Source organism: Urocitellus parryii, chromosome 5 (genome assembly GCF_045843805.1).
Source record: "Urocitellus parryii isolate mUroPar1 chromosome 5, mUroPar1.hap1, whole genome shotgun sequence".
NCBI classification, from domain to species: Eukaryota; Metazoa; Chordata; class Mammalia; order Rodentia; family Sciuridae; genus Urocitellus; species Urocitellus parryii.
In genome coordinates this window covers 18,394,108-18,417,276 of record NC_135535.1, presented here as the reverse complement: position 1 = coordinate 18,417,276, position 23,169 = coordinate 18,394,108, and the positions used below count along the sequence as shown (strand labels likewise).

The 23,169-nt window shown below is 46.7% G+C and overlaps 1 protein-coding gene across 1 annotated transcript in view; it reads right to left on the bottom strand.

The window, feature by feature from the left end:
- Pah (phenylalanine hydroxylase) overlaps nt 1–23,169 on the bottom strand; it is a 66,458-nt gene that overhangs the window by 22,631 nt on the left and 20,658 nt on the right. Inside the window, exons 3-4 of the mRNA XM_026397524.2 lie at nt 20,761–20,944; nt 6,308–6,396 (exon numbers count right to left, since the gene is read on the bottom strand). Coding sequence (XP_026253309.1) covers nt 6,308–6,396; nt 20,761–20,944 — 273 coding nt within the window. The remainder of the gene's footprint in view (nt 1–6,307; nt 6,397–20,760; nt 20,945–23,169) is intronic.

Here is a 23,169-nt window from a genome sequence, read left to right as displayed (position 1 = left end):
CATGCATGGAGGGGATTCTCTGGAATAGGTTATAGAGTCCCACCACCCACCTTGGGCCTTATAAATGACACCTGCAGAATTCTCACTTTGCTATTCACGTTTCATGTAGGCCAGTAATGAGAGGCTTTTCACATTCCATAAGGACCCAGGGGACAAGAGTTTCAAGCTGGTATTTACTAGGTGCCTATCATTCCCACCCTATAGAGACTGGTCAGAGGAGGCTTGCAAACCAATGGACAGGGGAAACGCTGACCATGACCCTGCCCTAGCTCACTCCGGGTTGCTGTCCTGGTCACTACTGAGAAGACCAAGAAGCCTATTGTGGAGAGGATCTGGGTACCTGGCTGGTCAGGCCCAGGCGCTGGGAGTCAGCTTCTCCCCACTTTCTTCCTTGGTGTTCAGTAATCCATTTCCGCCCACTCGACCTTCCAAACATCCCTGCCACCTTCTTCATTGTCACTGTTCCTCCTTCATTCAGGCCACTTTCCCTTCCTGCCTGGACTTCTGTGTCTGCTGTCCAGGTGGTCTTTCACCTACCCTCCAAGTGGCTTCTCCAGAGCCTGCTTGCCTCCTCTATTTCAGCCCAAGGAGACTTGGAAGACACAGATATTCGAGGGTTATCCCCTCCTGAAGAACCTCAAAGGGTTTCGCATTGCTTTGCAATAAAGTCCAAAGCCCTTGGCACAGTTCACCAAGCTTTATGGGATCTGGTCCTGTCTATGTCCCCTGCCCTAGGCTGAGCCACTGCTGTTCTCCAATGGGACTCCCAGTTGTACTGGTCTTTTTTTCAATTCCTTAAACCTGCCACTCTTCCCCAATTGAAGGTCTTCACACGTGCTCTTGCTGATGACTTGGATTTGATCAATGAGCGACGACCTTTTCTTTCCATCTTGATTTAAAGGGCTCCTTTAGAGACCTTCTTTGATTTCCCCAAAGTTTATTGGCTTCCCTCTGCAACATCTGTGTCTCTCTCCTTTTATAAGACCATCACGCGTATTGATTACAACCAAACACAGAACCTGTTTGTCTTCCTTATCACTTAATTGTCAGTGTATAGCCCACTTGGAATACCCCTGAGTAGTAACTATTAAGAACAAATTTTACAAAAACTTGGTGATTTTGCAAAACAAAATTACCCTATGTCTTTTCAATGTCATCTTAGAGCGTGGTCTTCCAAGCTCACTGTCTGATCTTGGAAAACATATTTACTACTTATTAATTAAGAATCTTCAAAGTGGATGCTGACTTTTAGATTAAACATTGCAAAATGTTTATTTTAGGGTTAAGTTGCAATTGATCTCTGTCTAGGAAGAAAAAAGTCACACTTGTGGACTGTGGTTGCATTGCCTGGTGGACATTAGTCATCGGTGCATCCCTCTTTGTGATCTGAGCCAGGGTTCTGTCTCCTATTGACTCTATATACTTTGGTGTCTCGTGTCCTTTGTACCATCTTCGTCATCTCTTGACAGTTCCTCGTTAATGAGTCAAATGGATCGTGCACAGGTGTTCACCGTGTACTTGTATTTCAGTTGTTTTTAACTGTGAAAACTAGGCCTTGGCGGAGCAGCTAATAAGAGGGCAAGGGCCTTTGATGACTCAGCTGGATGGCTGACCCTTAGAACAGACTGTGACAGCCCCAGGTGGAGAAGGACAGAGGGCGAATGAAAGAGGAAAGGAGAGAAGCCCTGGAGAGCATATCCTGTTCCTGGGGAATTTGCTGGTGAGCAGGGAACTCAACACCCACAGGGTGAAAGATGAAAAAGCAGTTGGAGAGACTTGGCTCCAGATGTGGAGCTCCACACAGAAGGACAGTTGTGGTGGCTGGTGTTTCTCCCCCGACAGTCCCCTCTAGTGCCATCTTCACAAGACTGAAGCACAGGCACCAAGTCAGCTGGGTCAGGGGACCCTGGGGTTCAGCTCTGAGTGGCAGAGGCTGCTGGTGCTCCCCAAGATCTGTCCTGCCTCCTTTATTTAGGGCGCATTGCTAAGTACTTGACTTCGTCTCCTGTGTGACTGGTACTAGCCCCACGGCTGAGTTCTACATGGTAGAATTTGAGTGGAGGGACGTGAGCCGTCTCCAGCATGGTCCAGAAGAACCTCCCAAGAGCAATTCTTGCTCCTTCTTTCCCCCATCCCAGGTGCTGGAAGAAAAGGAAGGGCTCTGGGGAGCTGGAGGAGGGTGCAGCCATGAGGGCCTGGTCTCTAGAGTGTAATGCAGCTTCTCCACTGAGCTACGCTGCAAGTACATTTTTCTTGGTTTGGGCTGTGGAGATTTGGGGCTGGTTTGATAGACAGTAAGCCTACATTGGTTGTTAGAGGGCTCAACTCAGGTCTCCCCCTTTCTAGAAGGCCTCCCTAACCCTTCCAGACCACGGTGCCCATAAAACTAACAGCACACACTGACTTCTTAAGCCAGGTCTGAGTTACTGTTTAACTGATCATTACCCAAACCGTGTTCCATAGAACAAGAGCTTGCAAGGTAGTGTTGCTAAGTATTTCATGGACAGGGAGTTCCATGAGGAAACATGAAGATGAATGGGTTTCATTTTTGTAGAAATGACTGGTCTCTACAAAACATCTTACAATGGATGATAGAATACCACATTCCTTGGTTCGATTATGGGATTTCGTCATAGACTACAGTTTGGGAAATACACATGAGACCCTTTTGCTGGTGTGTGTATATAATCTTGTGGCCTTATGAGGTTTTAGGCGTGAGGAAAGGAAGAGGGAATTTACTTGGATCTGATGCTCTGTGCTCAAAGTGTGAACCCACTGAGATACGACCATCCCTGAGACACGGTTCTTCCTACAGCAATCATGTGAAGTGCTTAAGCCTGGAAAGAGACATGAGAAAGCTTAGGAGGGCAGGGGAGAGGAGCTAAGCCTCCCTAGATGGGTTGAGGTTTTCCATCAGGGAAAGAACAAGGGAAAGCATCTAAGGGGGAAGACCCAGCACGGCCACTTTTGGAAACTGAAATTAAATGAGACTGGGATTTTGCCCACCTCATTTACAGAAGCTGTGCCAAGCCAGGCATGAAGGTGCATGCCTATCATCCCAGCAAACTCAGGAGGCTGAGGCAGGAGGATCGCAAGTTTCGAATGCAGCCTCAGTAACTTAGTAAGGCCCTAAACAACTTAGCAAGACCCTGTCTCAAAATAAAAAAATAAAAAGGGCTGAGGATGTGGCTCAGTGGTGAAGTACCCCTGGGTTCAATCCACTGCGGCACCAAAAACCAAACAAAAAAACAGGGGCTGTCCCAGTTCCTTCTGGTATCACTCTGACACACCTTCACCGTCTGCCTCACACCTGGAAGCCTCTGGAGGGCAGGGGTCGTGTCTATTTGTCACTCCAACCTCCTTCCATTCACCTGGCCTGGAACACAGTTCACATCCACCAGAGGCCCCGAGGCCCTCTGCACCCGAGATTTCTCATCAGAAGATGAAGAGCAGAACCCTCCCAGGCTGGTGACCAACATTTAGATTTAAAAACACGTGCATCGTGCCTGGCTCGCAGCCTGTGCTCTGGAAGTGTTAGCTGTTCACATCATTAGCTTGATGAATGTTTGTGGAAGGAAGAAGGGAAGGAGGGGAGGACAGAGGCGTACGGCAGAGCAGGAGGCGCAGGGGGAAGAACAGCCACTCATTTTCCCACTTAGCCAAAGCCCGAAGGCAGATGTCTCTCTTTCGGTGACAACCTTTCCTTTCCCTCATTTCTCACAGCGGCTATGTTGGAGGCCCTGATGTGAGATACTGGGTCCAAAATTAAGGCCCCTTGCCAAAGGCAGGGGTCAGGAAAGGAGGGATCATACTGTCTGCAAGGGCACAGAGCAGAACAGAGGGTCCCTGGGAGAACAGCCCCTGCTCTCCGCCGGCTGGTGTGGGCTCCAGGTTCTCACGCTGAGGCCAGGCCTGGGGGCCTGGAGGGCTGCGGAGAGGCGCCCTGGAGGGTTTGCTCTGTGCTTGGCTCCGGCTCCCAGAACCTGATGAGAAATCCAAGGAACAGCGAGAGCCTGGTGCCTCCTCTTCGGGGGACTGTGTACCTGATAAGTTGTATTTTTACGATAAAATTCATGACACTGAAAGGCCAGGGAGCCAGAGGTGGGGCTTGGGTTGGCGGAGAAGAAAGAATTCCAGAGCATTAAGGCCAATCCGTCGGCCTCCGAGAGGACATGAAGACTCAGGGAAGGACATGTCCCTCTCTCTGGACTGGCTTCCTCTCCTCCTGCCTCAAATGACCAGGGAGAAAGGCCAGCAAGAAGACTACAGGGACACAGGAGGACAGACCCAGAGACCCTGGGGGGAGAGGGATATTGATGGCTGGCTTCCAGCGGGACGGATCCCTTCCTGAGAGGAGACCTGGGAGAGGCTGGGCTAACGGGACAGATGGCTGAAGTGCCACACTGGAGGCCCATCCAAGAGCGTGTCAGAGCCTTGCCTGGGGTGACCTCTGTCACCTGGCTCCAGAGTGGTCTGCATCCTACATGGGAAGACGGATCCGGGCATCCACGTCCCTTGATTCTTGGACAAGCTCTTTAAGTAGTATAGATTTGGAGACTGAAATACCATTTCTGCCCCCGGTTTAGGATAATTTACTTTAACTTCACAATGAATATTTGAGGAAGCCCCTGGAAGTTCACGTGAAGATGAACAGGCAGGACCTTCACTTTATGGTTAAACAGGGAAAACTAGAAACTTCCTCAAGACTCACTGATGGGTGCTGCTTAGCAAGAACTGCATTAGCAAATATAGATATGTATATATATTCATATATACTTTTATTAATATATGCATATTAATTATAATAATTAATCAATTAGTTTATTCTAGAAACATATTTATCTAGTTATATGTAATATAATGTCATATATTAACATATTTATTAGTGCACTGCCATAATGCATAGGGATACAGGAAGCATACCCAAATATAAAGTTGATTATTTTAGGACAGCATAATAACAGATGATTTTTTTTCTGTCTTGAAGTCTGGGGAATAGGAGGGAATTCTTCTTTGTTTTTGTTTGCAAATACTTTCTCTTATTTAAAAAAGAAATCACACACAGAATAATAGGAAGAGAAAAATAGAAATAATTGAAATTATGGCTGATCTTCAAGTTCTCCCTCATGCTTTTCTGTATGTTCAATTCCACTACAGGGGGTTTTACTATTTGAATTAGAGCAAGCATCATCAGTTGTCCATATTTTAGAAGGTCAGACTGCCCCTAAAAAAGCCCTCCCACCTTTGTTCCTGTGAAGGGCTGGATTTCTGCCACCAGCCAGGCCTTTGTCCCCAGGTGCTGTGAGCGCTGGGCAGAGAGCGTTTGCCCTTGGTCGGCCTCCACATATCAGGGAGATGGAGGCCTCTGTGTTGCTTGCTGAGAAGTAGCTTTGGGAAGAGCCAGCTCCACCCCAACCGTCAGGACCCACAAGGTCCTGAGCAAAACACAGTCTCTGGATGGGAGGCAGATGCTGCCTGCACAGAGCCACGCCAAACCCTCCTGCACCTAAACAGCTTCTGAGTTGTTAAAGACCAGGGAGCTGTTTGTCTGGCCATGAATGAAGGGTGGTCAACAGGCTGGTGCCCTTCACGCCCAGGGAGGCCCTCAGAGCCCACCCTGAGCTGCAGCCAGGATTCTGCCCACAGAAGAGGGAACAAGAAGATTCCCCCCAGCCCCGTCCTCTACTCAGAATGCTTTAAAGGAGCCATCCCTGCCCACAGGGCAGAGGCACAGTCAAGTTCCTCATGCTGATACTTTAGCTCTTTGAAAATGTAACCGCAGCCCCACTTTAGCTCCCATCCTCACCCGACACACTGACCAGCCAGTCCCACACCCTTGCAGACCCTGGGTCTTCACATACACCCTCCTCCCCACCACCAAGCCTCCCCTTCCCTCATCTGACCAGCATCTGGGACTCGGCTTCTAAGGTCCAGGTCCAATGTCACCACTCCCCACCACCCTTTGCAGCTGGCAGAGTTGTTAGTCCACTCTGCCCTTCCCAGGCACTTGATTTAAGCCTTCATAGAATGTACAAATGCAGAAATACAGATCATGCATGTGAACCTTTGTATATATAATAGACAGTTTCTGGACAGGGAGTCATATTTGCTCCAAGCATGACGGTGATAATGAAGATGACGTGAAGTCTAACAAGTCAGTCTTTGCTTCTGCAGCCCTGGTGTAAGTGGGAACTCAATAAATATTTGTTGCAGAAGTAAACAAACACACAGCTATAAGATGAGGATGTGGGAGGAGGGAGTCAATGAAAGACTCTCACCCAGAGCATCCCAAGGGCCATGCACTCACCGGGTGGTCGGCATCCAGTTCGGCGCCATAGCTCAGAATCTGATTGGCAAACCTGTCAAGCTCTTGGATGGTCCTTGGGAACCAGGGCACTGCAACACAGAAAAGGCAAAGTCCTGAGTGCTGATGCGCAGGATGTGGCTGAGTCAGAAAGCACAGGCCTGGCCCCAGTCGGTCATATTGATGGTGTCAGCAAGAAGGTTTCCACACAACCCCTAAACTCCTGTAATTGCAAAGTTCATTATTTAATTTTCTTGGAAAATTAAATTTTGAAGTATATCCCAAACAGATTCTGTTTCCTGGGGATTTTCCTGAATTATCTCAAACTCTTCTCCCTCTCACCCATCCTATTAGTTGTCTTCTATGACTTTTTAGCATATTATATAGTCCCAAACTATAAATACCAGAACTGTTCTATTATAAACAAGGATGATCTCATGAGACCCCATCTTCCTACTTGTGTCTCCCCAGATATGCTGGAAAAATATTTCTAATCCAAAAGCCAGTTAGAAAGTCAATATTGAAGCAGAGTGGGTGGGTCCCGGTAGTGTGGGATTTGGAGGCACCTTGCAGTACCTAAAAACCTTGTGGACTTGCTATTGTAGGGAGGAGATAGGGCCTGAGTCTTGTGGCTCACAAAACCCTGAACCATGGGGTCTTGCAGAGAGAGAGAAACCCCAGGGAAATAGGAGGTGATATCACCCAAATCCCTGGGGCTTCCAGGAAAGCAGACACACTGGGAAGAAATTACCCCAGAAGTGAACAGAGACTAGGAATATTGGCACTGTAAGCTCCATAAGAGCAGGAACCAGGAGTATTTTGTAGTTCCAGGAAGAAAGAAGAGTGAAGGAACAGAAGAAGTAGCTCTAGATATGTTAACACGAGGCACTGACAGCAGTAACCACCAGCCACAGTGTCTACTCTGGTCTAGTTGCTGTTTCTGGAGTGTCTCCAAAATGAGGAAGGCATTATGACCTCTACTGTACAGGTGACAAAGTGAGCCTCTGAAAGTCTAAATAGCTGGTTTAAGATCTCACAGTGTTGATCCAGAACATGTGCAGGGAGGAGAGGAGGCATCCTGGATGCGAGCCAGGGCAACCCAGTGCTTAGATGAGCCTCGGGGGACACAGCTGAACTTGACCCCCTAGCTCTGGCTTGGAACCCAGGTTTCTTCTGCCTCCTGATTCTCTCTGTGTCTCGGTCTCTTCTCTGTAAAAGGGAATAATAATGATAACAACAGAAGGAAGAGCAAATATTTTTAAAACCTTGCTGTGTGCCAGGCACTGTGCTCACTCGGTATTTTTGGTGGAGCATCTGTTTTAATCTGAGGTTTGCCGCCAGGAGTAAATGAGAAAGTAGGCAGTGGGCGCAGCCCAGGTCTGGCACAGGGAGGTTTTGATTCCCACCTGCTCAGGAAGGGCAGAAAAGAGCATGTCTGCCATCTAGTGGCCAATCTGGGGAGATGCTGTCCGTGAACAAGGACAAGATTGGACTACTTTCCAGCACACACCTGGATGGTGTTCAGGTGTTCATACACGCAGCCTAGAGCCTCTTTTCTGTAGCTCGGATCTGCTCAAGCTCTTTATCAGCCATGTCAACAATAAAAACTAACACTGAATTCTGTTCTCAATAACTCTTGGTAGCCCTCTATTACAGATACGAAAACAGAGGCAAGAGATGTCCTAAATTTAATTATGCAGGTGGGAGAAGGGAGAAGAGACGAGGGAGGTTAATTAGTAACAAGCTAATAGCTTTTACAGACAAAAAAAAGCATTTTATAGTTTTGAATGTGTGTTAAAACCTTAACTTAAATTTATTGTGAACCCCTAGGTCCCACGGCATCCTGCTTGCAGCCTCAAACCAATCCAGAGGCAATGGCTACCTCTCCTTGTGGACATCCTCCTAGCCCAAAGCCTTTCCTGCTTCCTATAATCCCACCTCACTTTTCTATGTCCAATATAGGTTCACTGTAAACAGCTTGTGCCTTCCCCAGTCTTTCACTATGAAGTTGTCTGGTTCGTTAAGGTTGAGCAGACATTTTTCCAACTTCTGCCTCATTGCCCCGTTGCTGGCAGTAGAGGACAGGGACCAGTCCTTTCTGGCCTGGTCCTTATTCCAGGACTGGTCCTTTCTGGCCATCATCTACAATGGCTCAGTAAAAGGGCTTATTGAGCCCTTTTATTTCAGAGATCTCTGGGTTTCGGGAATTTGGGGTAAGCATGGCTAGCTCAACCACACGCTGTGAGTAAGCAGTGGAGTCAGGGTGCAAATGCTGGCCCAGACAATTCTGTCATCTTTGGTCTTGACCACCAATCTATCCTGCCACTTTTGGCTCTGGAGCCCGACTGCCCGACTGGCTCTTTGTAGTTTCTGGAGATTTCCATGTCCCTCCATCCCAGCCCACTTCTGAGATCAACTCCCTAGGGATGGTCAGGACAGAAGCCAAGCTTGTGCTGGTAATGGCAGTGGACACGTGTGTAGCATTGACTCTGGGCCAGGTGCTGTCCAACACATCAGTCTTCATGGTGCTGAGCAGCAGGAAGTACTGTTACCCCATGTTGCAGACAAGGAAACTGGGGAACAACAAGGGCAAGACCACTAATAGACCTCCTTGCTCCCAACAGCTGAGACTCCAAAGTCTCCGTGACTCAGCACCATGCTCTGCTCGCCTGGCATGGGACCTGGCCTCCCACCTCATCAGCTGTCCTCCTCCCCAGCTCTTCTTTCTCCTTGAGTCCAGCATGGGGCTGTTTCCCAGCCAACTTCAGAAGAACTGGGGAAAGAACGGCCTCCTGTGGACAGGCAGGGCTCAGGATCTCCCATGGGACCTTTCTGGCTTCTCCAGAACACTGTCACCAAAGGGTTTAGTGAATGGCACCCACCTGGGCAAGGAGGCCTATCCCTCTCCCCTGCATGAAGCACCATTGACAACCCCAACTCCTCAATTCCACAGCCTCCTGTTACCATTCCTCCATCATCTCCTTTGCCTAAGAATCACCCACAGTCCCAGCAGCTGCCACCTGAGACAAGGTAAGTTAGGCCTTCTTGCTGTTCTTCCTTCTGACTGGGGGACTCTGAGATAAAGAAGATACCGCAAACGTGAAGTGAGCACCTACTATGTACCCGGCACTGGGCATGATAGCCACCAGAGTGACTGTAACATTGGCTCCTTGTGGTGCTTACACCCCAGCCAGGGCACCATGAAATAAGTAAGGAATAAATGCAAATATTCACCAATGCCAGGAAGTTCTTGAAAAAGATGATCAGTGTGTGGATGATTACCACAATCATGTTAATGAACACACCCATCACTTCACGTGGCTACCATTTGTGTGTGTTTGTGTGTGTGTGTGTGTGTGTTTGTGAGTGCATGTGTGTGTTGAGAATACTTAAGATAGCGCTTGGCAATTTTAGGTCTACCTTACATTGTAATTAACCATTGACACTATGCTGTACATTATACCCCATAACAGGGTGCTATAATCCCTTTGGGATTTCTTATTCTGAGATCTCTGGGATCTCTGGGATCCTATGGAGAGCTGATCAGAGGACACATGCAAAGAAGCTCCTGCTGCAACCAATGTGTCACCATCCTTTATTTCCTGGAAACATAGTCACTGCATTTGTTCAGCCCTCAAACCCATCCCACCTGCCATTTCTCCTTTTTTTCTCACCCAAGGGACAAAGCCATACATAGCCTGTTGGAGCAGGACTCAGAGCTGGGAGCTTGGTTGTCTCCCAACAGACCACCAGAGGGCAGCAGAGCCAGCTATTTCCAGCTCCTTGTTAACTTTCTTCCAAAGGGGAAAGACTAGTTGGGCCACAAGGCTTAGTTCAGACACCTTATGGAAAGCAACAATGCATAGAATATGAGAGAGTTACAAAGACTCAAGTATTCAAGTCAAAAAATCAAAGCAGGCTACCAACCACAGGCCTTTGAGCCCAGGACCTGGTCAGAGGCTGTGAGGGACCCCCCACAGCAGCACTGCAAGGTCACAGGGTATCCACTAGAGTCCAAAGGCCTTTGGTGGCTTCTGGGCCCCATTATCACCCCCCCCCAAAAAAAAAAAAAGCTCCAAATACAGTCAGGCTGGAGAAGTGGCAAACCCTGGGGGCTAAGGACATAGATCCTGTTCCAAGACCCAAAGCTTCTTTGTAACACTGGGATTTGGGGCAAATTCTTTAATCTCTCTCTTCCTAGTTTTCCATTTGCAAATGACTATAGTAGGATGTCCCTCAGCAGTGGCTCACTTCCTGGCTGTGCAAAACATGAAGGACAAGCCCAGTCCAAGGACCCCAGGAGCTAAAGGCAGGACCCCCAGACAGGCTCAACCCCAAGTCCAGTTGTACTGACACTTGATATCATGCAAGGGACATAAGCACCCAGGAAGCCGGCAGGTCTGAGCTCAAGTTTCCTCTCTCGCACCGACAAACCATACACTTCTGAGCCCATTCCCTAATTCCTGGGATCCTGGCTTTTCATCTGTGAAATGGGCCAGGGAACGGATCCCTCACTGCCTACTTGTTCAGGGTGGGAAGCAACCGACTCACAGCAGGTTGATCTTCATCATCAGTCATTGTATTTGAGCCTCACAAGAAACCCTAGAGATGCTTGCCTGGTTAAATACAGTCAGGGCAGGCCACTGGTAACAGAGCCAGAGCCTATACCCATGTTCCCAAATTCTATACTGGCCAAAAAGTTATATTTCTCCTCTAAAGTTACTTTTTTTTTTTTTTTTTGAGAGAGAGAGAGAGAGAGAGAGAGAGAGAGAGAGAACTTACTGTATAACAGATCAGAGCTAAGTGGTTGGCTTGGTTCCATTGTCTCCTCTATCTCTAGGAGGTGGACATTATTATTTCCATCCACTCAGGGGTCATCTGAGGCACAAATACACAAAGTGGCTTGCTCAAGGTCACTGAACTGGCTGGGCCAATATTAGAATTTTCCACCTGTGTAGGTCAGCCCCAGGCCACACTGGCTCCTGTCCCCCCACCTGGAGAGAGACCGGAGGTATTAAGCTGAAGCAGGACCCCAAAGAGGCTGGAAGAAGTCCTAGGACACCCTGGGCCCTCTCTCCTGAGCCTTTTCCGCCTACATTCTCCTCCTTCTACGCTTTCTCTTTTTCACTGAAGGCTGCAGATTCCCCCCACGAACCCGGGTCTCACAGAACTGGGAGTAGAGACTGACCCCTGCGACCCAGGCCTCTGTTTTGAAAAGTTCAATCAGATTAGCTCATTAATGACCTTGCCAAATACCCTGGCGGTAGGCCGGCCTCCACGGGCCCCTCCACAGGCCACCGGCCCCGGTTAATGAATGACTCGGCCGGCTGGTGCAACAGAGGCCCTCTGTGAAGTCAGAGTCACCCGGGGAGTGGGGGGCAGATCATTAATAAATATTGATTTGGCTCCAAAGGAAGCAGCCCGCTGGAGAGCTGGCCCTGGACACCCACGTCGTGGTCCCATTAAGTCAGGGTCAACTGCTCAGCCAGAACACCAAGGGGCGGCTGGCTCAGGAGTGCTCCTGAGCCAAAGGCCCCCACTGGCCTGGCTGGAGCCTGCTTCCTGGCCAGCAGGTCAGAGCAGGCCCATTAAATTTACAGCAGTTCAAGGTGCAGGCTGAGTCCAGTGGAACCCCGCCCGCCACCAGATGTCCCCTAGCCCCAGGGCTTAGCCAAGGAGGCACCCCGGCTTGCCTCCAGCCTGTCTCAGGGAAAGCCATAAATCCTCCAGCTCTGAAGCCCAAAATAGAAGGGTGTTTCCACCCCCACCACCCAGGCTCCTGGATGTCGCCTCCGAGGCAATGGTCTCCGGCCACTCAGACAAGCGATCGCTGTGCTGATCCTGGTGGTTCCCACAAGGGGTGAAGGGGTGGCAGCTTGCACCTTGCAGAAGAAGATGTTGGAGGGTTTCATCTTTCACTTCTCCAAGAACTTCTTTCTTTTCAGAGGATCAATACCCTTCAGGAAGGTCTGAAGTATACAAAAGTTGAACGCTGGGGCCAGCTACTACCCTCTACCTCTTAGAGGCGTGGTCAGGAATGGTAGGTTCAGGGCCAACCATCTGTTCTTTCTGTTCACATGTTAAAATGAAAACCAAAGGGCCAGATGAATAAAGGGATCTGGCCTATAAAGGAAAGAATGTAAATGTGTTGAATAAATAGATGAAGTGAAGGAATAGGATATGAGGGAAATTATGAATAAATAACATCCTGCGGGCTGTTTATTCCAGCCACCTACCTATGCAGTACTACCTTCCCAATAGATGTCATATATCTCATAAAGACATCTAATGGCAGGTTGGCCACTCTGTCCCCAAGTACCAATTCTCATGTAGCACTGAAACTTGGTGATGGGACTTAGTTGTGATGGACTTGCATTGTGTCAATGCAAGTTGAAACATGGAAAGCCTCTTCCACGGATGGTCTGTCTCACTCCAAGTGGTCTAGCCTGGCCCTTCTCCCTCCCCTCCATCAAATTAAGAAAGACTAGGCTCAGCGCACCTCCTAAGGAGATCCCCAGGCATGTCACACTTCTCCACTGCTGCAGGACATCCTGCAAGAAGCAGCGACCCACAGATGACAGGACACACAGATGCAGGCACCAGCTCCGTCTCTTCTCTCTCCTGCCTCCTATCCCGGGTATGCCCCTGGGTGACATGCGTCAATGAACTGAATTCGGGACAAATGTGAAAAAAAGAGGAAAAGGTGGCCAAGTTGATTCTGGTTTCTGAGGACTATTAAGAGAAGAAAGAAAATCCCTATAAATAGGATTTTTAGTAAGATAGGCCATGTCATTTATAAAATGCTAAAGAAAGGGTTGGTGCTGTTCCATGCTACAAACACTGCCAAGGAGGATGACGAAAACCAAGTAGGCTCTTTGTTTTGGAAATGGTTGTGGTCAGAATGATAGGAAAGAAAGGAAGAAGGTTAAAAAGGGAGGAAGGAGGAAGAAAATGGGAAGAAAACCCAGGGGAGGAGGAACACCTACGTGGGGGACTGGTCTCTTGCCTCTTAGGCCTGTGCTGTCTCCAGTAGGTGCCACGGCCAGGTGGGGGACACCCAGCCCAGGAAGAAACATCTGGAAATGGGCGACACTCTGCAGGTCCCCACTAATCCCACACCTGAAGTTGCCTCCCCAGTTTCTATGTAAGACTGGCCCCAGTGAGGGGAGGTGGCCACCGTCTCCCTATGTGTTACTGGCCTGGTAGGTGTCCACATCCAGGGAGCTGGGGTTGACAAATGGACGGTTATTGGTGGTTACTGGTCACAGAGATCTCGCCCTCCTGATGGAGACCATGGGCCTGTTTACCTCAGCCTGTTCCACTAGGTCTGTCCTGACAGCCAGCATATCTCACAAGATCCCCTCCTTGACCTACAGAAAGTGGTGAAGAGGGTCTTCGTTCCATCTCACAGATGGAGAAAAGCCTGATATGATCACCGGCAACAGGAAGTGTCTGTGTGCAAAGCAGAGATTCAAATCCTGAAATTCTGGCTCTCGATTTTTTATTATTATTTATTATTATTATTATTATTATTATTATTTATTTATTTTATATACGGGGGATGGATCCCAGTGGCACTTAACCACTAACCCACCTTCCCAGTCCTTTTTAATTTTTTATCTTGAGACAGGGTCTCTCTAGATTACTTAGGGCCTTGCTGAGTTGCTGAGGCTGGCCTCCTGCCCCCATCTCCAGAGGTACTGGGATTATAGATGTGCACCACTGCACCCGGCTCTGACTCTCCATTCTTTTTTTTTTTTTTTTTTTGTAAGTGGAAAAAAAAACATTCAAAGTTTATTTTCCAACAGACAAACAGCATCAGCAGGTCCTACAGGGGTTTCTCCATTGGTCACACATTCACTAGGCACTGTGAGCTCAGCAGTGAGAGCCACTGGGGTGTTCTCCGTAACAATATCCGCGTCACAGTGTAAACAGGCACTATGACTGTGTTCACTTACAATTCCACAAGGAAAGGCACAACTTGGCAAAAACATATATTTTCTTTTCTTTTTCTTTCTTTTTTTTTTTTTTTTTTTTTTTTTTTGGATCCTAAAGCCAGGTGCAATAACTAAGACAAAACTTTGGGTAACAGTCTTGATCCACGTTTCAACAAGGGCCATCCAGAGGGAAAGAATCCTCGGCCCCAATTCAACTATAACTACTTCATGTCCTCTTACTTCCTTTTTCAATTGAGGGATCACACCTGTCCCACAGAGAAAAGGTGTTCTCAGTCTGACTTCTAAGTTTCACAGTTGTTCCCAGTATGTGAGAGATGGTGGATTTTCTTTATCCCAGATCATGAATTTGAGGATTCTGGACCTGCTTAACCAAAAGATTCATTGTCTATCCTGATAAAAGACTCAAGGATAAGTTTCCTGCCAACATGGGTCCTACGTGCCAAATACGTTATGCAAATTATGTTGTATAATCCACATAAATGCGTTGGCACCCCGGTATTTTCATTTTCAGATGAGAAGAGACAGGTTTAGAGAAGACAGGCAACCTGGCCAAACAACAGCAGCCCAGGAACTGAACTAGAACAATGAAGACTGCAAAATCCACACTGCCTTTCAACTTGACCTCTCTGTCTCGTTTTCTATTATTGACAACAAGGGTATATGTCATCTGCTTGCTGTACCTTCCTAAGTTGGTTATTGCAAAGTTTAAATGAGACAATCTTATGGGGAAAGAATTTTAAAAATGATTCGGCATACAAATAAGGAATTCTTCCTAGAATCTGGTTATAATTTTGTAATCTCCCTTAGCTTGATCCCCTGTGACCTGGCCAATTGGATGGCTTCAGAAATAGCATTTTCTCAGGTTTTCTCTTGCCAATAAATAGTGCTGCCCAGATTTCAAGGAGCAAGCAAATACCAAGGACGTCAAGGACCTCACTGGGTACCCCCTTCCCCAAATGGGTTTACTCTCTGAGCTGGGGGTCTGCTTGCTCTCAACAGGAGCAGGCCTGTGAAATAGAAGTCACTCTCCAGTGGTCAGGATGTAGGGCTACACCAACACATCCAGCAGGCAACCTTTAAAACAGAAAAACTGTAGTCACTTCTGTGTGTTTTTAAAAACATGCAAACCCATGGACTTCTGCAGATATAGGGCTACAAGCACCTATGTCTAACCATGGCCATGACAGGCATTCATGGGGCAAAGCGAAATGCATGGGAGAAATTTTAGAACTGAGAAGAAGGCAGCAAGAAGATGGAAACAGAACACACAAACAAGTGGAAGGGCACAGGTGGCCGGGATGGAAAATCCCAACAGAATCCGCATTGGCCTCCAGCCCTAAGCAGCCTTCCTCTAGAGATTCCTAACTCTTTGGGAACCACAACTCCACGGAAAAGTCTTCTCTCCTAAAAAGTGTGCATGCACATGCAAATGTGCCATTGTGCCCCCAATCCCAGGGGGGCTTTTCAGAGTACTTTAAGGGATCCTGTCCTTCCCCTATCCTAAATTGATCTGAAGCATCAACCTTACTCAGCACAGCTTTCAAGGCAGAAATGGTGGAAAAGAGAGAAAACTCAAGGGGATGGGGATTGGCTATTAGAGGGAGGGAGAAAGCCCTGGGGAGTTGCTTTTGTCTTCTTGCAATAATCACAAGAGCTCCCAGCTTATATGGATGGATGGATGGATGGATGGATGGATGGATGGATAGATGGATAGATAGATAATAGACAAGAAAGAGACATAGAAAAATATGTAGACATTCATATATATATACACAAACAGATACATACGTAGGTAAGTAGGGAGGTAGATACATACATGCATATTACCTAGGCAGGCAGACAGATAGATGATAGATAGACAGACAGACAGCCTTTCAGCTCCACACAGAATATGCAGTTGTATTTGCAGCCTGGACTTGCTTAACTTCCACCCCAATACCCTCATAATTACTATAACTTGAATCAAATCTAACAAGTATCCATCTGCTCTTGGAAAAATAACGCCCAGGAGATAAATTTCTCACAAAGTGATCTCCTCGACCTCCGTCCCTCCAAGACGCGCTGTCCGTCTGCTTCCCCTGGCTGCAGTCTGTCTCCACGTAGGCATTTTCCATCCCCCCAGTAAATGCAATGTCATGCAGAAGACTCAAAGGGAAAGTAAAAGGATTAGGAGATTGATCGATGGCCGATATTAATGCTCTTTCATGTTGGGTTGGAGAAGGATTTGAGGTCCTCAGGAGAGAGAGTAGAGGAGAATAGACCTCAACTATTCAAAAGACTCTCTGGATTAAAATCCTATTAAACTTACATCAGCTTCTCCAGGAGGCATTTGAGAAGGTTGGGGGTTTCTTTAACATGTCACCATAATTAACCTTCCCTTAAGCTGTTTTGGGTGGGGAACTTTAGCAATTAAGAAACTGAAAAAAACTTTCATTTTCTGTCCCCCACATGGCTCTTTGAATGGTTTGAAAACTAGAGTGGAAAGTGGTTTAGCTTAATTGATTTGAGGGGTTCAGATCTCCCACTTGAACCTGCTGTCAGACCCGCCCGAGATCTGAGCCCCTCATTAAAAAGGGCATTTTGTCCAGAGAAAGAATCAAAGGTTCCGGGCTACTCCAAGGCTTTTCTTCCTCTGATCATTGCCCACGGAGGCCTCGCAGAAGGAACAACTCTGTAAAGAGACCGTTGTTTCCGCTACACAAATCTGGGCCCAAACTCCACAACTGCTACCACAGAGACCCAAGGGGCCCTCTCTCCCTTGGCAGGTGCCACCTCTGCATCTGCTGCATCCCTAGAAGCGGTTAAAATAAGAGGAGGTCAGGTGGTCGTCAGCAGGGCATGTCTGACCGGCCATTCCAAGAAGTCAGGGTCCTGAAACACTTGTTGTTTTAAAGACTTGGAAGTTTTCTTTTCTCCAGGTAAAATGTCCTCCCAGCTTCAAACATCAGCACCCTGCCATTTGGAGCAAGGTGGTGAGGAACCCTGCTAAGGGACCATACCCCTACTACCTTCCGCCTCTGATAGACTCAGTGGTGACATCGTGGTACCTTTTCACCGTCACGTTGCTGGTCCTCAGAGACACCCAGCTGTCTCTCTCACAGCATCCTTCTCTCCACGGCATTGACCCGGGTGTCTTGTCCCTGCCAGACGGTGAGATCCTGCGGAACAGGCAGCTGGCCCCACGCTCTCCACAGCTCTGAGCAGTGTCAGGCACAGCACGGGGCTTCAGGGCACCCCTGCCAGTGACCACACAGAATCCTCACTGTGCCTTGAGGCGAGTCGTGGCCTCCATCTTTACAATGAAACATTAAGGAGGGAGTCTGCAGGGCCACGTCACCTCCTAGGTCAGGTGGCCGTTTTCAGGGTCTCTGAGACGTTGTGTACAGACTGGCTGTTAGCGGCTCCTGCATTCACGTCCCCAATGATAATAATTTGTAAGGATGATAATGATAAGAAAAGAGACGATCGATTAAGTCTTTAAGTTTGTTCCGGTGCTTCCTAGGTGTGATTTCTTTCGTCCTGCAGGGCAGAGACTCTTGGTTTCCCCACTGGATACAATAGAAGGCTGCAGAGGTCAGTCATTTGCTCAAAGTCACACCAAGTGCGGTGCGCCCTGGCTCCTAACTGTCCCGTGATATCCCTGCTGAGAACCTCCTTTCTGAGCCTCTAGCCTGGGCTGCGGCCCTCCAGCTGGTCCACATACATCTTCCGGGCCCCTCGAGGGGCCGCCTGCCTGCTTGTCAATTGCTTTGATTTCCGACCCCAGAGCCCCAGCTGGCCCAGCCTCCACCTGCTGCGACCAGAGGCAGAGCTTGCCCCAGGATCCTGGAGGCCCTTTGTCCTGAGGGCCTGCAGCTCCTGTTGGGAGCAGGTGGCCGGAAAAGCAGGAGAGGACAGTCACTGGGGAGGCAGCTTGAGAGGCTAAAAGGGGGGGGGGGGGGACAGAAAGGGCTGAACAGAGGACAAATTCCAAGGGCCCAGCCCCTGGATACCTGAGCCCCTGCATGGCTGTCCATGGTGGGCAAGGGCAGAGCCCAGGAGCGGGCCTCATTGTCCTAGTGTTACCTTCAGGAGGACAGGGCAGAAGGGATCTCCTAGGAGGGCCTTGGAGCTACCATTTAGGAAATAACTCAGTGGCCTGTTTGACAAAAGCCACTTTTTGAGGCTCATTTTTAAAGCATCTGCCTATTAAAATCCTATTTTTAAATCATTGTTAATTGACACATAAGAACTATACATATTCTTGGCACGTTCAAGGTCCTGGGTTCAATCCCCATCATAAAGAAAAAAGTCTACTATTTACGAGAAAACATATATAAATTGTATAATGCTCAAATTAGGGTAAATAGATCCATCTCTGTAAACATGGATCACCTTGATGTAGTAGGAGTATTAGAAATATTTTTTTACTAGCTTTTGTTTTTGAAAAAGACAGTACATTGCAGTGCAATAGAACACCAGAACTTATTTCTCTTACCTAACTATAACTTAGTATCTATTAACCAATTCAGCTACAGTGCTTGAAATTCTCTTGACCTAAAGGTTTTTATTGTTCTGAAAGAAACTTTTGATTTTACAGTGGAAAAAAAATTTTGATTAATAAACAAGTTCACCACAGCCACCACAGTCTTAAATATTTACCCAAATGAGTTGAAAACTTATGTCCACACCAAAGCCTGCTCGTGAATATTTATCATAGCTTTATTCATAATCACCAAAGATTGGAAGCAACCAAGATGTCCTTAAACTAGGCGACTGGATAAACAAACTCGTGAAGTTCATATGGAATATTATTCAGAGACAACATGAGCTCTCCAGTCAGGAGAAAACATGAAGGAACCGCACGTGTGTGTTGCTAAGTCAAAGAAGCCAGTCTACGGGGCTACACACCATAGAATTCCAACTCTACGACGTTCTAGAAAAGGTGAACTTCAGAGACACTAAAAGTATCAGAGGTTGCTGAAGGGAGGGTCATGTAGGAGGGAGGACTAGGTGGGGCGAATTTTTACAGCAATGAAACTACTCTGTTTAGTTTGATGAGGATACATGACGTGCATTTGTTAAAACCAATAGAATTATACAATGCAAAGCACGATTCTAAATGTAAACCGTGGATGTTAGTTCACAAAAATTTATCAATATTGACTCGTCAAAAGTTCACAAAAATTTATCAATATTGACTCGTCAAATTATAAAACATGTATTGCACTAATGCAAATTCTTAATAAGGAGAACTCGGGATAAGGATAATGAAGACATTGGAATTCTCTGTGCTTTCTGCACAATTTTTCTGTAAACCTAATGCTGTTCTAAAATTAAAGTCTATTAAAAATATGCTTTGGACCCTAAAACACAGCTTCCTGTTTCACTATATTCTTTTTAGACTAATCATAATCATAACTACTTCATACCATCATTTAACCAGCCCTCTACTATGTCAGATACTGTTCCAAGCATGGTTTACATATTATCTTATTTAATGCTTGTATAAGCTTAATGAAAAATTGAGATCAGAGTAGTTCAAGGGACTTGTCAGAGTCTCAAAGTCATAATGAGGAGGAAGTAGGACTTGAACCCAAGTCCATCTAATCTCAAGCCCATACTTACAATACCTATGCCCTATCACGCTTCACTTCTCCAGGTGACAGAAATGGGCAGCACTTTGGTAAGCAGAGAACAGGACGGCATAAGTCTTAATAAATCCTGTATTTAATCATTCACTCACAAATATTTGCTGTGTACCGAGCATATTGAGCTGAACTCTGAGGATATACGTACAGGTACGAGGGAACCCCTTCCCATGAGGAGCTGGCAGTTCAGGAGCAGAGGCAGATAAAAACACAGACAATGACAATGACACCTTTAGGACCAAGGAACCAGGCAGGCCCAGCTCCAGAACTGGCATGTTATGCACAGCTCTTGAGACAGTCCTCTGGTGGCAATGGAGACCACAAGGCGTCTTGTTCTGGATTTGCACTCACATAGGAAGCACCTGGCACCCTAACCATCCCACCTAGAGGTAGAAGATTGAGAGATGATGGATTCAGGGTCTAAAAATCGCAGCGAGAGAAAGAGAACTACTAATTTAACAAACAGCTATTTTGAAAGGGAGGAAATTAATTTGCTATATGTCCCTGACATGCTAAGCTAGTCTTGGTCCCTTACCTACATCTTCTTGTCTAATCCCCCACAATGGTTTCCAGGGGAGGCATTATTTGTGTGTCATTTTATAAAAACAGACTCCTGTGTCCCAGGATTTCTCAAATTCTTTTTTTTGGCGGGGAGGTACTGGGAATTGAACTCAGGGACACTTGACCACTGAGCCACATCCCCAACCCTATTTTGCATTTTATTTAAGGCCAGTGTCTCAATGAGTTGCTTAGCACCTCGCCTGGCTGAGACTGGCTTTGAACTCGCCCGCGATCCTCCTGTCTCAGCCTCCTGAGCCTCTAGGATTACAGGTGTGTGCCACCCGCACCCCGCCCTTCTGATTCTTACCAGTGTCTTTCTTCTTATCCCGGGAGAGCTGGTGGACAGTGGCGCCAATGTCATGCCTCAGGATCTTGATGATGCTGGTCAGGGCAGGCATGCTGCGTTTATCCAGGTGGGTGAAAAATTCATACTCGTCCTTGTTTAGTCGAGAAGGTCTGGACTCGATGTGGGTCAGGTTTATGTCATTCTCCTGGAAGAAAGAATCGAGTATCAGGGGACAGTCACTGTGACCAACAGAGGCCAAAGATGCAAAGCCACACCCAGACACAGCACAGCAACGTGTGGAGGTGAGGGGTAGGATTTTGTTTTTAATAACAGTAGAAAAAAGTCCTTAAATTATCAACAGATGTTTACTTTTTCTTCTGCAAAACCGAGTCCCAAATGGCAAGTGGTGGGAGGAATTATTCAAATGTCATGGTATTTGATCACATGGAAACCTACTACTGGCTTGGATTTGCTACCACAGGATTTTTGTTTGGTTCAAATATCAAGGACAGTGGTGGCCAAAATTATTTACATAGGAAAAAAACCCCTCCCCCAAGTTAAATCTCACACAATCTCAATTAAGAGATAGTGCAGAAGCAATGTTGGTTTGCTGAAACAGAATTCTCAGCACTCAGACTTCTTGGCTTTACAAGTTTAAAATATATTGGTTATGAGATTTTAGGCAGCTTAGTTCATCTTTCTAAACCTCAGTTTTCCCATCTCTAAATGAGTGGTCTTAAAGATACCCACTTCATCAGTTCCTTGGGAGCCCTGGATGAGCTGGTGCATACCATCCCACTACTTAGCACATAGTAAATGCTCAGTAAAAATTAAGTAATTGCCATTAATTTCTTTATATGATCCCTTGGGTTTCTTTTATGTCATTCAACAAGTGTGTGTGTGTGTGTGTGTGTGTGTGTGTGTGTGTGTGTAAAACACCCATCAGATGCCAATAATCTTTCTAGGTAATTGGGGTCCCTCAGTGAACAAAACATTCAAGTTGAAGACATACACACAACAAGCATAAAAGATAATTTAGTTATTATTTTATAAAGATAAAGGATAAGGAAGAAAAGCACAGCAGAGCAGGGTGAAGGGGAGAGACGGTCCTGATAAAGAAGAAGGGTGCATTGGAATATTGGATAGGGGGACACATGAGGTCTCGGGAGAAGGCAAGACTGATGTTGGGTCAGTCCTAAGGAGTTGACAGAGGTAAAGAGACTAAGGTCATGTGCTGCCCTGTTGAAGGGACAACAGCAAGACCAGCATGACCAAGGCCGAGGAAGTGATGAAGGAAAAGTAGAAGAAGTCAGAATAGTGCCAGGGGAGAGGCCAGTTATGCAGATTATTCAGAAAGAAATAGAGGTTTTGAGCATAGGAAAATAGGCTTTCCCAGTGCCCACAGATTCAACCTGACTCCCACTTGGAGAATAAGCTTTGGGGGTATGACAGACCCACCAATAGGTCTGGCCTCCTGCCAGGAGACCATTGCTGTGATGTGGGATGTGACGGTGGCTGTGCCCTGGGGGGTGAGAAGAGGTGAAATTCTTGACACTTTGTACAATGTCCTCAAAGGACCAAAATTATCAAGGCACATGAGAAAGATTTGTGGGTCAAGAAGTAGGAAAAGGTCCATCCTAATCCATACCACACTCAGATTTCACCATGGCTTTGAATCACCATGTGGCAGAACAAGGAAGATTGTAGAAACCCCAGGGAAAGAAGAGGCACCAATTCAGCCTCCTGTCTCCCTTCAGTGTCTTCTTTAAGACAAGCACAGTGAGTCAGGGGAGGCACAGAGATGGAGAAGCAGCTTCTACTTTGACCTTACCCTCCCCAACCCCTCAGGCCAGCTGCTCCATAACTTCTTCAATAAGCACTCCACGATGGACAAGTAAGTTGCTCTGTTATTTTTCACCACTAGAATCAGTGAGTAACATTACACATACACTTTTCCCTCCTTGCCTGATTTCTCAACATCAATGCCTAGGAGTCATGTTGCTGAGTTGCAAAGTTGTGTTCTCTTTAAAATATTTTTTATATATTGACCCGTTGCCCTTGGGAAACGCCATACTCATCCATTCCACTTCTCTATTAGAACTCTTACTTCTCATCTGCCCAAACTTTCAATCCTCTTGACCTGATAGTGAAGAAAACTCGTAACTCATTACTCAATTTTGTAATTTAATTGTTTAGAGGAGACCACATTTTTTTTCCTGTGGTTAATGATCATCTGTATTTCTTCTTTCATAAATTACTGGTTCATGCCATTTTCCCATTATGAAGTTTTCTGTTTTTTTTTTAAACTGATTAATAATAACCATTTGTATATTGATGTTATCTCTGTTATATGTATTTTTTTCAAGTCATTTTTTATCCTTGGCTACTCTTAAATATCTTCACACATACAAAAAAATATTTAAAATGTTC